The following is a 14,756-nucleotide window of genomic DNA, read 5'->3' on the forward strand; positions in this document are numbered from 1 at the left end:
ACATTCTACAAATATATCACAAACAAGAGAAAGACCAAGGACAGGGTAGATCCACTGCTCAATGAAGAGGGAGAAGCAATAACAGAAAATGTGGAAATGACAGAGAAGCTTAACAATGTCTTTAAGTTTTCACCAAGAAGGTTGGTGGTGACTGGATACCTAACATAATGAATGCTAGTGAAAATGGGGTAGGTTTAGAAGTTAAAATAGGAAAGAACAAGTTAAAAATTAAAGCTAGACATCTTCAAGTCACCATGACTTCATTAAATGTATCCTAGAATACTCAAGGAGCTGACTGAGAAGGTATCTTTTAAAAGTCATGGAAGACAGGAGAGATTCCAGAAGACTGGAAAAGGGCAAATATAGTGCCCATTAGGGATGTTAGCATGTACTCATGTACAGGGTTAACCAGTAAACCTGAGCTCATCAATTAACCCGCACTGTTACACATACCTCTCCTGCCAGCTACCTCCATATAAGAGGCGGGGACGGAGGGGGTGGGGGAAGAAGCCAATGTGCATGTGAAGCCGGCTTTTAACCTAGCTCCCCTCACATACCGGCTCCTGTGGAGCTGTCCATCCCCCCTCCCCTTCCACTGCCCCGGGCACTGCTTCCCACAGTGAGAAGGGGCAGGCAGGAGCTGGTACACATGGGAAGCCGGATTTCAAGACAGCACCTGCAGAGCTTCCTTTCCCCCCCTCGCCAGAGGCAGTGGGGGAGCACAGGTGGGAGCTGACACATAAGGGAAGCTAGCTTTCAAGTCAGCTCCCCTCGCATAGGGTTGCCAGGTGTCCAGTTTTGAACTGGACAGTCCAGTATTTGAGCTTTCTGTTCCGGAAACAAATTGAGAAAATATAAATGAGAAAATATAAATGTCCGGTATTTTCTAAATAAGATGTAATGTAGATTGTGATATAATGTCAAGTGTTTCCAGTATTTCTGTTGAAACCATCTGGCAACCCTACCCTTGCACACCGGATCCTACGGAGCCACCTACCCCCTGCTCTGCTGCCTCCGTATCAGAGGCAACAGTGTAGGGGAAAGGCAGGGCGAGGCAGGCAGGAGCCAGTGCTTGTGCGGAGCTGGCTGTTTTAAAACAAATATTCACTAAGTTTCAACACCCTGATCAAAGCAGGAAAATATTATACTCTTTATTTCAGATGGTAAACTGGAACACAATAAATTAAACAGTTTTAACACAGTCACATAAGACACTAGCAGAGTTAGGAAGAGGAATTCCATTTTACAATCATTGGATCCACTGAAACCAAAGTCAATACTCCACTGGCTTCACTATGGCTAGGATTTCACCCCTGGATTCTAACAAGACAAACTATCTCTTCCATAAGAAATAAAGTACACATATAATTTACTATCTACTTTACCCATTCAACTCCATGCTTCTAACTCATGGAGATAATGATACATTATCATACTATCCATTGTGTATTTCCTATGACTATAAAGATGTCAGAATGTCACCAACAAGATTCTCAATCTAAAAATGGGGAATGCATCAAACCATTTCTGTCAATTTACCTATCAGGTCTGTTGGCCCAGTTCCCAAGTTTTCTCCTCTAATTGTGACTTTTGTCCATGAAATGCCTTCATTGGGAGAGATACCAGTTACAAGAGGGGGCTGGCGTAACCGAGACATGATATTTTCCTTCTGTGATCGGAAATCCAATTACTCAGCAATCTGTTAAATAAAGAAAAATAATAAAATAAAATTTACAAATTAATTATGCCAAAACTGAAAAGATTAATATTGTAAAACTAACATCTTTTAAATTTTTAAATAAAAGCAGATAGTTTTCATCACACATTTTAAATATTTTATATTAATTAGTAGATGTTCTTGCACTTACACGTGTGTTCTAGAAGTCCAGTTCTAAAATTATAAGTAAGAAAAGTAAAACAAGAAAAAAAGATACAGTAGAAACAAATCCATTAACATTCATAAATTAGAGTACATAGGGTCACAGCAGTCAGAATTAGGAAAAATCTCAGTCAAGTCTATCCTTGGCTTAGATCAGCCCCCCCCCCCTTCTTTATTGGGAGGGAAAGATTACACAGGGGAGTTTAGATACGTGATTAGAATGCCTCCAAAATGGAAACCATTCTTATTCTGAAAGAGACAGTTCCCAATACTGACACAAAGGAGAATTCAATATTCTCAATAATCGAACAAATGATCTACTTGGCCCAAGAAGATATACCTTTTAAATATGTATTTAAACACCATGTGAAATAATTTGAGAATGATTTCCAGAATAGTATCATCTTGCATTTCAAATCAGGAGCCTGCTTGAGTTATTTCAGTTATCTAAGCAGTCATAAACACTACTAAAGCTCCCCTGTCATGCAGCTCATATTTAATTTATGATTAATTTTGATACTAAACTTCTTGTTGTTTATTAGTAACTTTACAAGCCAAAAAACAGATGCACATGGCTTGAAGCAACATTAGCTCCCACTAGGTTCTTTCTGCAGCTGCTGCACAGGGATTCAGTCCAAAGAAGCAAATGGACCTTGTAGTAACTTCAAGAAAACGGCAGCATAGCCAGGCTGAGACAGCCATCCATCCACATGACAACTTCAGCCTCCAGATCATTTCATCCATTCTGTGACTCCCTAATCATCAGGGCAGAACAATTTTTTTAAAAACTCTGAGGAGAGACCTAAGAGCATGCAGTTCCCTCTAAACTCCTCCCACCAGTTTCTTTCAGGGAGAAAGTGATCTGGCATCATATAACAGGAACTCCTCTAGTCTAGAAACTCTTCTAGCCTAGGGAAGGCGATAATCAAATATGACACTTAGGGAAAAGATGGCTGAAACACCTCAGCAAAATGTAAATAGATGCTAATAAGAATTAGACATGTAAAATCCCAATCAGTTAACCAGTTATACATAAAGTTTAATCAGTTAACTGAGTAAATGGCTGTGAATGGGCTGGAGTGACCTGCACCCCCTGACACAGCTAGAGGTTGCTCCAGCCGGGCTGGAGTGCCCCTGCCTGCAGCATAACGCCTGGGGGAGGTGGAGCAAAAGGTTTCTACATGCTACCCTTGCCTGATGGCACTGCCCCTGGAATGCTCATAGACTGGAAAACGCAGGAAATGGGATCTGCAGGGGCAGTGCCTGTGGATGGGGGGCAGTTCACATAGTCATCTGCCCCTCCTTCCAGAAGCTGCTAGACACTCTAACCACTTGTAGGAGTGCCACTAGTACAGGGTGGGGGTGAGTCTGCCTTACCCCACTGTGCCACTGCCCAGGAGCTGTTTGAGATAAGCAATGGCCAGCCAGAGCCTGCATCCCAAATCCCTGCCCCAGAGCTGAACCCCTTCCTGTACATCCAACCCCTGCACCAGCCATAAGTTCCCCCTGCACCCAAACTCCCTCCTGCACCCCAACCCACTGTCTCAGGCTCAGCTCAAAGCCCCTCCCACACTGCAAACCCCTTCGTCCAAGATCAGAGTCCGCACTTCAATCCTCTGCCCCAGCCTGGTTAAAGTGAAGGAGGAAGAAGGGAGTTAGTAAGGCAGGACCTCTGAGAAAGAGTAGGGAAGAAGAAGGGGCAAGGATGTAATTTGAGGTAGATCCTGGATTGCACTAAAATTCAAAAAGTGATCTTGTGCTTAAAAAGGTTGGATACCACTGCATTACACCCATTCTTAGAAGTGGCTGAAATGTTTTGAATAACATTTTTTTAAAACCTCAGCCTGAAGCAGGCTGCAGAGATTCATAATTTCAGCCCAAATGGTTACAATTTTGCAAACTTATAACTAAGTATCAAGTGAAAATATAGTTTTACAATGTGTAATGAAGGGCAACCTTAATAATAAGAAGGGCTTTCAGCTCCTCCGCTAATAACTAACAAGTTCAAAAGCTAAGACATGCTTATCCTTCCTGAAAAGTTTTGTGCCTATTGCCAAATTTTAAAAATACTGGCAGCATAGGAAATCTTGATTGTATTTACAGATTCATCCCTTCCTTGGAAGAGGTCTAGGGAGAAGACAATTAGCATAAGCTTATAGGATAGTTGAGGACAGTGTTCCCTCTAAGCTGTGGGGCAGTACAGCTTCACAGGTGATTAATGAGCCCCGCCCAGGCAGAGGCTCAGGGCTCTGTGTAGGGAGCTGACTGAGTGGGGCTCATTAATCACCTGTGAAGCTGTGCTACTGCTCAGTTTAGATAGAATACTGGTAAAGCACTTGACTAGTTACTTGACTAGTTATGTCACTTGACTAGTTACATCCCCCTCTTTGCTACCTCTATCAGAAACAGAGTCTCTGTGGGGCTCTTGATACATTTCAAAGGCTGAAGCCACCTCAGTGGGAACACGGGGTGAGTGGTGCCTCGTTCGCCCTGCACACCTCCTCCCCCCCCCCCCGCCGCCTCTATGAGAGGCAACAAGTGGTGAGGAGGGGGGAACTGTCTTAAAAGCCAATTCCCCCCAGCACCACCTTTATCAGAGGCAGCGGAGGGAAGGGGGAGGATAGGGGAGGCTGCTGCCACCAAGCAGCCCCTGTTCACAGCAGCTTGGGCTGTCCACCGCAAACAGGGTCTGCTGAACTGAGTAGGAGCTGGGACTGAGCAGTCCTGGCTCGAGCAGACACTATGCCTCTGCATTTTAAATGAAGTAAGAGCCTGGCGGCTCTACATTTAAAATGCTGAGCTGCAGTGCAGGTGGCACCCGGAGCTATCCCTGCTGTGGCTCTGCAGAGCAGTCCTATCGACTAATTGTATTGACTATATGATTAGCTCCATAACTGCAATTTAACATCCTTAGTCAGTCAAAGAGATGGAGTTTATTCCTCAAAAAGCCTGGCTTTCCAGACTATTCTGAAACTTGAAGAATAACAGGGCCTTCCATGAACAGACTGTGCTCTTCTGGTCTCACAGTCTCCATCCCTTCTTAGGCCCAGCGTTTGATGACTCCACTAGAGATTTACTGAGATTTTCCCAAAAATCAAAGAATCATCAAAATGCATGGATCCTGAGAAGTCACCTAATTCAGCTCCCTATGCTATTTTGCAGCCTAGGACAGTATTATTCTCTTTGGGTCATTTCCACAGGGTCAGAAGGACCATAATGTCCATTCCCCAGCAATTTGTACACCTAGTCTCTACCCCAGCAATGGTCAACCTAAGCTCATGTGGGCTACATGAGTGGCCCTCCATCTTAGTGGAACACAAGATGGTCATAATCAAGACAGTCTCCCAGGATAGAGCAGTTTTGCTAACTCCTTTTCGTACCTAGAATTTGCAAAGCATGCCGAATAAACGGTAGGTGTGTTAAATTTAGTTTAATCAACTAATTGACCAATTGATGGATTTTCCATTAGTCAAGAAGCAGGGGAAGCTCCTGCCAACTCCTAATACACTTAAAAGACTGGTGCACAGCGGGGGAGGGGGAAAGCGCAAGAGAGGAATCAGCTGTCCCAGCTCACACCAGGCCCTCCCCCCCCCCCCACTGCTCTTCTGATTTTTAAATGTATTAAGAGCCAGCAGGCTCTGAACACATTTAAAAAGCAGAGGTGCAGCTTCTAGGACTGGGTGCAAGCCAGGAATCAAGTGATTCCCAGCTCGCGCCCATCCCCACTATTCCCCCACTGCCCACGGAGACGGTGCTGGGGGGAACCAGCTTTTAAGATCTGATAAAGGCTGGGAGAGAGGGGGAGGAGAGCGACTAGTTGTCTAGCAGATAAGCTTTTGCTTATCGGATAGTCAACTAGTCGCTTACACCGCTCGCGTGACATTGCCATGGAGGTAGCTAAGCATCCCACTTGTACAGGAACTGGAAGACAACAGCCATTGATTTGAGTGAGATAACCTGGATCATTATATTCATTGGGCACATTTTGTGGAGATTTATACAGCATTTTAAATCGGTGACCAAAACAAAGGTCAAAATAGGGGACTCTTCAGAGCTTCACTAGTAATGTGAGAAAAATCTCCAGAAAACAAAATGAAATAGGAAAAAAATATTTTGTTATTGATTTTTCTTCGCCAGAAAAATTTGCAATTTCTTCTTACTTGGGGAAGTGCATCTTCCAAAATATCCAGGTATACAGATAATGTGTTGGAATTAAGAATAAATTTGAAAGTAATATTAAAACACTTTGCTGGATTTCAGAAACTAGTACTTGATCTCTTCCCATGATGAGTTGAATATATGTAATAAAAATGTTGAGCCTCCTGAGGTCTAATATTTTTTCTAAAATAGTTCTATATTTATTGCAGAACTGCTTTAAAAAACACTTAACCAGAATAAGGAGCCTGAACTAAATCTCAAAATGTTACAGCCAGACGCATTCAGTCTAAAGTAGCTCAGTTCTTATTTATAATAATCGGATTCATTATTTCACAGAATGGGTAAAATCATTCTATATATTTCCTCCTAGCTAAAAGATTTGAGGACCATACGAAAGAAGTTTTATTCTGTATTTAGATTTATAATATTAAACAGAGAACACAAGAGCAAGAGAAAGAGAATGAATGTATCTAGGCCTCAGATCGCTAAAAGAAATAGAAAGATGCAAAATTATATTTTTTTGTTAACACTGGTGCAAGATTAAATAAAATAAAATGTTAAACAGTATTCTTCAAGGATCCCAACACAATTAGCACAGAGAGCTAATACAAATATCACATATGAAATAATCAATTTGCAAAATCTCTACAAATAATAGTTATTGCAGTTAATCCTGCAGTAAACTTAATTCATATGAAAACAATACAGAAATTATTCTCATCATTCTGCTAGCATGGGCTGACACAGTGCATTTCTAATTCATGGTTCTGTTAGAAAGTAGAATTCTTGTTCTACTTCCTGTCCCCTCACTTTCAGTGACCAGTTGTCAAAAAAACCCAGATCTCTACATGACTATTTATAATCTGCCCTGACATGGAGCATTTTATTTTCTAATTAATTCCTTGTTCAAATGAAGACATCATATTTCTAGGATAGATAACTGATAATCTAGTAGGGAAAGGTAACACTGGCACCTTTTAATGGATTGTCAAAAATTAACAAAGAATAAAAAATATTTGCATTAATTAATTTTAAAAGAGCAATATTTTCAGGCTAACATTATTGCACATGGAAAGAGCTTCATGGATTGGAACTTATAACATGATCATTAACTTAATACACAGTATACAGAATCGTATTTTTTGTCAGCATCTCCTTATGGGAAGACCTTTGATCCATGTACAGCCCAACAGACTAGAAGTATAGCTATGTGTTGTAAGAGTCATCAGACATGGATCCAATTGCAGTATCGAGTCCCGAATATAGTCAAATCAACACTAACAAATCACTAACAAAAAAACCAAAAACTCAGTATTACCACAGGCTGAACCTCTGTAATCTGGGACTCCATGGACCAGCAACATCCGTCATCTGGCAGGACAACAGATGTTCCAGGAGTAGAGAGACCCGGTGGGCTAATGGCTTGGGTCCCCACTGCTGGGCTGCCAGGTGCACTGCAAATAGACAACCAGGCACAACTCAGCAGGGGTGCCTGGCGGGGCAAGGAGCCCAGTGCACCACAGCGGGGCTTCCCCACAGGGACCGGGAGCTCAGTGCAGCACAGCGGGAGTTCAGCAAACAAGGAGATGGGCTGCCTGCATAGCAGGGAAAGAGGTGGGGGGACTAGCAGGGCAGAGAAGCTCATGGCAAGGTGGAGCCAGCTAGGAGGCTGGCGGCTGGTCCAGAGCTGCAGGGGGGAAGGGAGGGGAAGAAAACTAGGGAGGTTTAATCTGTATATCATACCTTAATCTCCGGTATCAGAAATTTCCCATCTAAATTCACTAAACAACTAAGCTCTAACACAGCTATATTTGAGATCCTAAATTATTTGGTGTACAGTATAAAAACTTTTCAGAAGTCTTGAACAGAAAGTGCTGATGTATCCTACTTATCCATAGTTTAACATGAGCCAAAGATGTTAAAAGGCATGCAATTCGTTAATTGTGTAGTCAACAAAAATTGTGTCAGTGACACAATTAATTGATAAGGGTTAGCAATGAAAGCACTAAGTCCTGTTTTGTGCTGGGTCCCAGGATCTACCCCTGCTCCAGCTCTGCAAGTAAAGTCATTTAGGAGCCAGGAAGGCAGGCAGCTCGATTTAGTCCCAGCTGATGCCAGTCCTGGGAACTTCCCCCTTTGTGGCTCTGCAAGTCACGTAGAAGCTGGGCGGTCAGGCAGCTTGGCTCACACTGGGTTCCAGGAGCCAAATTATTATATTATAGGAGAAACAAAACAGAATGGTTTCACTGTTTCGAATGATATTTACGACTGTATTTTTTGCATTTTTCTGCATTTCTTCTGCATTTTTCAGGTAATCCCCTAACATGGTATCTTGCCTGAATGATCCAAAGAAGCAAAGACAGAACATAACAGATTTTGTTAGAAACATATATCACACCTACAGGCAGTCCCCGGGTTACGCGGATCCGACTTATGTCGGATCCGCACTTACGAACGGGGCTTTTCTCGCCCCGGAACTCGCAGGTGGCGGGACCACCCAGACGCGCAGTGGACCCGCCACCGCGTCCTCCGGGGCGAGAAAAGCTGCTCCGGGTGTCCCTTGTCTGCTGGGAGGGTCCCCAGGAAAGCAGAGACACCCCGAGCAAAGCCGCAGAGGCGGTGGGGTCCCGCGCCTCTAAGGCTTTGCTCCGGAGCAAAGCCGCACAGGCGCGGGACCCCGCCGCCTCCAAGGCTTTGCTCCGGATGTCCCTGGTCTGCTCGGGGTGTCCCTGGTCTACTGAGAGGGGTCCTCAGCAGACCAGGGACACCTCGAGCAAAGCCGCAGAGGCGGCGGGGTCCCACGCCTCTGCGGCTTTGCTCCGGAGCAAAGCCTTGGAGGCGCGGGACCCCGCCGCCTCTGCGGCTTTGCTCGGGGTGTCCCTGGTCTGCTGGGGACCCCTCCCAGAAGACCAGGGACACCCCGAGCAGACCAGGGACACCCGGAGCAAAGCCTTGGAGGCGGCGGGGTCCCTCACCTCCAAGGCTTTGCTCCGGAACAAAGCAGCAGAAGGCGTGGGACCCCGCCGCCTCCGCGGCTTTGCTCCGGGTCTCCCTGGTCTGCTGGGGGGTGGCGCAGCTAGGGCCCCCCCCCCCCAGTAGACCAAGCTTTTGTTGTGGACCCTGGGGTAGAGCAGCTGGGGTGCTGCCGGGTTGGTCCTGGGGGGACCTACCCGGCAGCGCCCCAGCTGTTCTGTCCCAGGCTCCAGATTCAGCCGCTGTTGAAACTGATCAGTGGCTGATTCCAGGAAGCTGGGGGCAGAGCAACTCTGCCTCGGGCTTCCTGTAGTCAGCTCCTGGTCAGTTTCAGCAGCAGTGGCTGACTCTGGAGCCAGTTCCGAGTTACGTACAAATTCAACTTAAGAACAAACCTATAGTCCCTATCTTGTACGTAACCCGGGGACTGCCTGTACTTTGGTATAAAACTTGGGGATCAAGACTTTGGAACAAAACTGCCACAAACGTAACAAAATACGTCCGGATCATTCAGGCAACCTCGAGATGCCATGTTAGGGGATTACCTGAAGCCATTCTGTTTTATTACTCCTATAATATATAATATAATAATTTGGCGATCCCCTTCCACAAAATTAAGCTAGATGGCATTCATTTTGACAAATTCAATTAATTTAAGGTATTTTTTAATGCAAGTCCTTGAAAATAAGTCGCTGCTTATAGTTTTAAGTTCTTGAAAATAATTATTTTCCTGAAAATCTTGGAAGTGTCAGTGAAGAGCAAAGGAAGATTTCATCAGGATATCAAGACAATGGAAAAGAGATATCAAGGACACTGGGAGGTCAACAGGATGGCTGATTACTGCTGGTCCCTGAAAAGAGAGACTGATGTTGAAATGCATAAAAAGTTGTCAAGAAAGCATTGATTCAGTTGCATCTAATCATATAAAATTACTCAGTTGTTAAATTTCACACTTTCCTCCTTTTTTCTTTAAATAAGGACTTACAACAGACCTTCCAAAAGAACTATAGCTTAGTATTTACCATCAAATGGTCTGGTAGCACTTTATAGACTAACAAAACATGTACAGTAGATAGTATCATGAGCTTTCGTGGGCATAGCCCACTTCTGAAGTTCATGATACCATCTACATGTTTTGTTAGTCTAAAAAGTGCTACCAGACCATTTGCTTGCTGTTTTTTTCTATAACAGACTAACTCGGCTACCCCCTGAAGTTACTATTTGCCAAGCTTAATGCATAAGGTGTAATAAAAAGCATGAAAAATGTCCATTTTTTCTTTTTGATTTGTGAAAAATCCTTGTGTGATTCAGAAAAATTGATGCCATTTTTTAAAATCAATATAGCAAAATTATGTAAAGTCGCCTATTTTTATCAAAACAACTGCAACTTTGTTTCAATTTGCAGTCCAGTATAAGCAGCCGCTTTCCAGTTAATCATTTAATAGACTACACTGTTACATCCCTAGCATAAGCAATAGCAATGCAAGTTTCCTTAACACTGCCCTGATAATGTGTGTTGATTGTTACAGACACACAGACCACATATTAGCCCCATTATCACTGGCACTACAATTGACAGGGGCACTCTCGGTCCCTTTTCCCCACATTTTAAATTCTGGATTCCCATTTTTTTCCACTACAGCATATCTGAAGAAGTGAGTTTTGCCCACAAAAGCTCATGATACTATCTATATATTTTTGTTAGTCTTGAAGGTGCCAAAGGACTATACATTGTTTTTGAGAAAAAAGAAAATACAACAGTTCAGTCCATTTGGTCTCTGGCATTCTTTTTAAGATTCTCAATGGTGGTTTGTATGTATGATGCAAGTATCTATACAGCAGGAAATATATTGAGACCACCCATTCATGTCACACAGATCAAAAAGGCCATTAGCTAAAAATGATTTTAACTCAGTACTCATCTAAATTTGAAACACTGACCTATAAAGATAAAAGACCCAAAAGATCACTGGTGTACTCCAAATGCAAGTTTTCGATTTTCTACTTCCTCTAACTTATTTTAAAGATGTGTAAACTGCAAACTACATACGACTTTTATAATTCTAGGAAGCACATTAAGAAAATACTAGATCGTAGTCAAATTCTATACTGAGGTTTGTAATTATAAACGTAGTTCCAAATAGGAAACCCAGCACAAAAATTAACTCATTTTCCAGGTTTATAAATACTGAAATAGCACAATCCTCCCTCTTTTTATTAGATATGCCCCAAACCAGGAAGCAGAAAAAAAAGACATTTCCCAATTTTGTCATCTTCTGAGCTTTTTGTGCATCTGGACTCTCTCAGTAACAAATGCAAAGCCATTAGAAACTATTGTTTTTTCTTGTGAGTACCCAAAGTGTAGTTTGAAAAACATACTGTCACTACTATTAGAGACATCCTGCAAGATGAGCATAATCTTTTCTTCTTTAAATGAGTTTCTCAAGTAAGTTTTCTGACAACACAAATATGGTTCTGGCAAATCACACAGGAATTCCAGAGGTTATCAGATCTGCTAAGAAATCTATTTAACCTTTGGGACTAATCTTAACATTTGGATTCACTTTCTATGACTAGCTTGATGGCCAAAAGACAAAGAATGTGAGGATATAAAGGAACTGATTAAACCAGTTTTGTGAAGTAGGATATTGCTGGCTGCTCTAGAATCATTACCAGATAATTTAGTCATAGTTGTTCAGGACATCACATTGTCCATTGGAGTCACACGCGGACAAGGCTATCAATGAGGGCAGACATTCGCAGAGGCAACTTTCTACACAGAACATTAGAAAAGGAGGATTAACCACTAAATTTTTAGAAGTTTTGTCAACAGAGAAATTTAGGTAGTGTGCCATAAGATGAGTTCCAGGCTTCTAAAAAAATTAAGTCAGTTGGTTCCAATCACTGAAAACCCAGTTAAAGTCCCCACTCCCCAGCACTTTGCAAGATGAAATTTCTCACAAGCAGTCAACCTGAAAGAGTCTCTCTCTCAAATGGAAGAGAGATACTGAGGTCACCATGCATTGCTGCAGTCATCCAGCAGAGGGAATCTGAATTTCACAAGAGGAAATTAAAAATAAGTTTTACTTGCCATCATTATGGTGGAACATGTACATCTACCGCATGAGCTGTGTCAAGACTAGTGCATGTTCATGAATGTATTCTATTCACAAAACACTAATGAAAAAAAATCCAGCATTCATAAAAATATTTGTTCAACCAGTTCTTGTGCAAGGCACAGCAGGAATACTCAGCATGGCATACTTCATCTTCCAGAGTATTCATCAGACATTTAATTTCATTAGCTGCCTTCTAATATACAAGAAACTGCAAATTTGGAAGTGATGTGCTAGGGATGCCTGCCCACTGATATCAATTAGAAGTTACATGCTCTCAACAGTGGTAGACTTTTGAAACACACTTACTCCAAGTGTGTCTCTGAGGACTCATCTAGATTATGGGGAACGGTCGAAAGAAGATATGAAAATTCCACAGGAATTTGCATCTCTTCCTCCAATTACACTTTCGAAAGTGGAGCTTTTGAAAGTGAAAGTAGTTAAGATGCAGCTTTTTCAGCGAGCCTTCCCCCCCCCCCCCCGCCTTTGTCAAAAAGCCGAGTAAACCTCCTTTTTTGAGGAAGAGCGACTTTTCGACGAGGGGGAGGTTCAACGAGGGCGGGGGTGTCGAAATATCTTCTTTCGACCTGTCTCCGTAGTCTAGATAAGCCCTCAGACTACAGCAATTAGGGATGTAAAAAGTCGTGTAAAAAGGTAACTGCAACCTCTAAAAGCCTTAGTGATTACACTGTTAGATGCATTGTGGGTTCTGCCTTATAAAGCTTAGATTTATATTGCAGAGTTCACAATGAGGCCTCCTCTGTAGTGGGGCCACCAGCCCCTGTCAGCTCTGCTCCCGGGGAGGCTTCACTGTAGACTCTGCAGCTGGCTGCTCAGGTAGGTGAGGAGTTGTGCCAGTTAACCAAAACCAGTAAACCTCACCCAATAAGAGTGAGCTTAACCGGCGAGCCTTTTACATTCCTAACTGTGATACAAGAGAGTCAACGAAGAAGCATGGCAAATCACACCGAAGGGGACATTGAGATGATTTACGAATAAATTCCTTAGATTTTTAATTCAAAGCCACTGCAAACCAATCGAAGCCACTACTGCACTCCTTTCAATGCTTTTATCTTCCCAGCAACGTAAAATCAGACAGAAAACCTACACATATCAAGATTTAAAAGTCGCCAAAAAGCAACACAATGAATATAGCTGACATTTATTAACCCTTTTGGAGATCTTCAATGCCCTTCAACACTGCATCAATAATACAAGTCTAATCCTGCAAGCCTGCCAGAAAAGACTGGGAAGTGAATAAGCTAAACAATGCTGAAATTCCAAGTGATATTAAGAGTCCATGTATGTTTATTTATATAATAAAAGAAAATAGGACCTGTCAATTTAAACAAGAAATACTCATGAATGTTATATTTTATGAAAAAGTCTTCAAAACATCACTAAGCTACTTATAATGAAAAAGATAAACTAGTATAAAATAAAGGGTAATATTGTCACATGGAAATAGTAAAGCCTCATTTGTCTTAGCTTGTCATATGTGGCACATCAAGTCAAGCCATTATCAACACTGACAAACCTGTTAATTTACCGGACAATGGCACATGCCAAATCAATTTAGAATTTAAAAGTATAAATTGGAGGGAGATGGGGGACAAATTATGAAAAACAAAAAAGTAATTTTATATTAAATGACTTGATACATTTTTTCTGTTGTTAAAAGAACATGTTTCAACCACGTGATCTAGCCATCAGATCTGTATGTCAGTTATTTTTATTTTTTAGAGTAGCCAAGTAATGCCCATATAATAGCTTTGTTTTCATGGAGACTGTACTTGTATATCTTAAGACTCTTGCTTAACTCAAAAAAGGTACATCTTCAAATCATGGCCATATATCTTGACATAGTGAAAGCAAAATAATCACAGCATTCAGCATTGCCATTAAGATTTCAGAGTCACGGGGGATTAGAAGTCTGGACCTGAAGCAGATGCTCTCAAAGCACTTGGTAGAGGAGTTCAGTACATATTTCAGACTGCACTGCAGCTGCAAGGGACTGACGCCACTAACTGTGGAATCAAGCTCAGGGAAACTCGGGGCATAGTTCCGGCATCCGAAATAAATTAAAGTAAACAGTGTTGCTCTCTCTCATCCACCCTGTTAGCAGCCTCTCTGCAGAGCTGGAGACCACACACCCAGACCACACAGCACCAGCTGAACTCACTCGCACGCAACATCTAGGAGCTGTCACTCTGTTGAGGTATGAAGAGGAAAGGGGTGGGGGACCGGAGTGTGTGTGTGTTTTTAAGAAAGCTGCTTGCCTTCTATCCTCGCAGCTGGCTTGTGTATTGTGAGGGTTGGGAGGAAGGAAAGTAGAAAGAAGAAATCCATAAACCTTCCTGAGAAAACATACCAGTCATGGCCTTGTGTAGTAATAATTTGCACTCATTTTGTAGCAGTTTAGTAGCCGATGAAGGGCTAGTATCAATTAACCTTCACATGTCAAAAAATCTTAGGCTGGTATCAGTTACTAAATTGTAAATACTAAATGAATGCACTACATCCAACAGAATGACCTTGAGAAACTGTGTCAAATATTCAAATAATGTACTTAAAAGGTTTTATATTTGAAAAAGATGAACAAACAAACCCCATTAATTAAGGACCTGATT

General features: G+C 42.3%; 1 protein-coding gene across 4 annotated transcripts in view; it reads right to left on the reverse strand.

Annotated features, from left to right (window-relative positions):
* EXOC2 (exocyst complex component 2) overlaps nucleotides 1–14,756 on the reverse strand; it is a 190,604-nt gene that overhangs the window by 167,465 nt on the left and 8,383 nt on the right. For 3 of the 4 annotated variants that reach the window (XM_075921345.1, XM_075921343.1, XM_075921346.1), the window contains exon 2: nucleotides 1,540–1,699. In XM_075921345.1, coding sequence (XP_075777460.1) covers nucleotides 1,540–1,657 — 118 coding nt within the window. In that variant the 5' untranslated portion in view covers nucleotides 1,658–1,699. Of the gene's footprint in view, nucleotides 1–1,539; nucleotides 1,700–7,355; nucleotides 7,492–14,756 lie in introns of all 4 variants that reach the window. The other variant, XM_075921344.1, reaches the window with a different exon arrangement.

The sequence above is a fragment of the Pelodiscus sinensis genome, chromosome 2, assembly GCF_049634645.1.
Source record: "Pelodiscus sinensis isolate JC-2024 chromosome 2, ASM4963464v1, whole genome shotgun sequence".
NCBI lineage: Eukaryota > Metazoa > Chordata > Testudines > Trionychidae > Pelodiscus > Pelodiscus sinensis.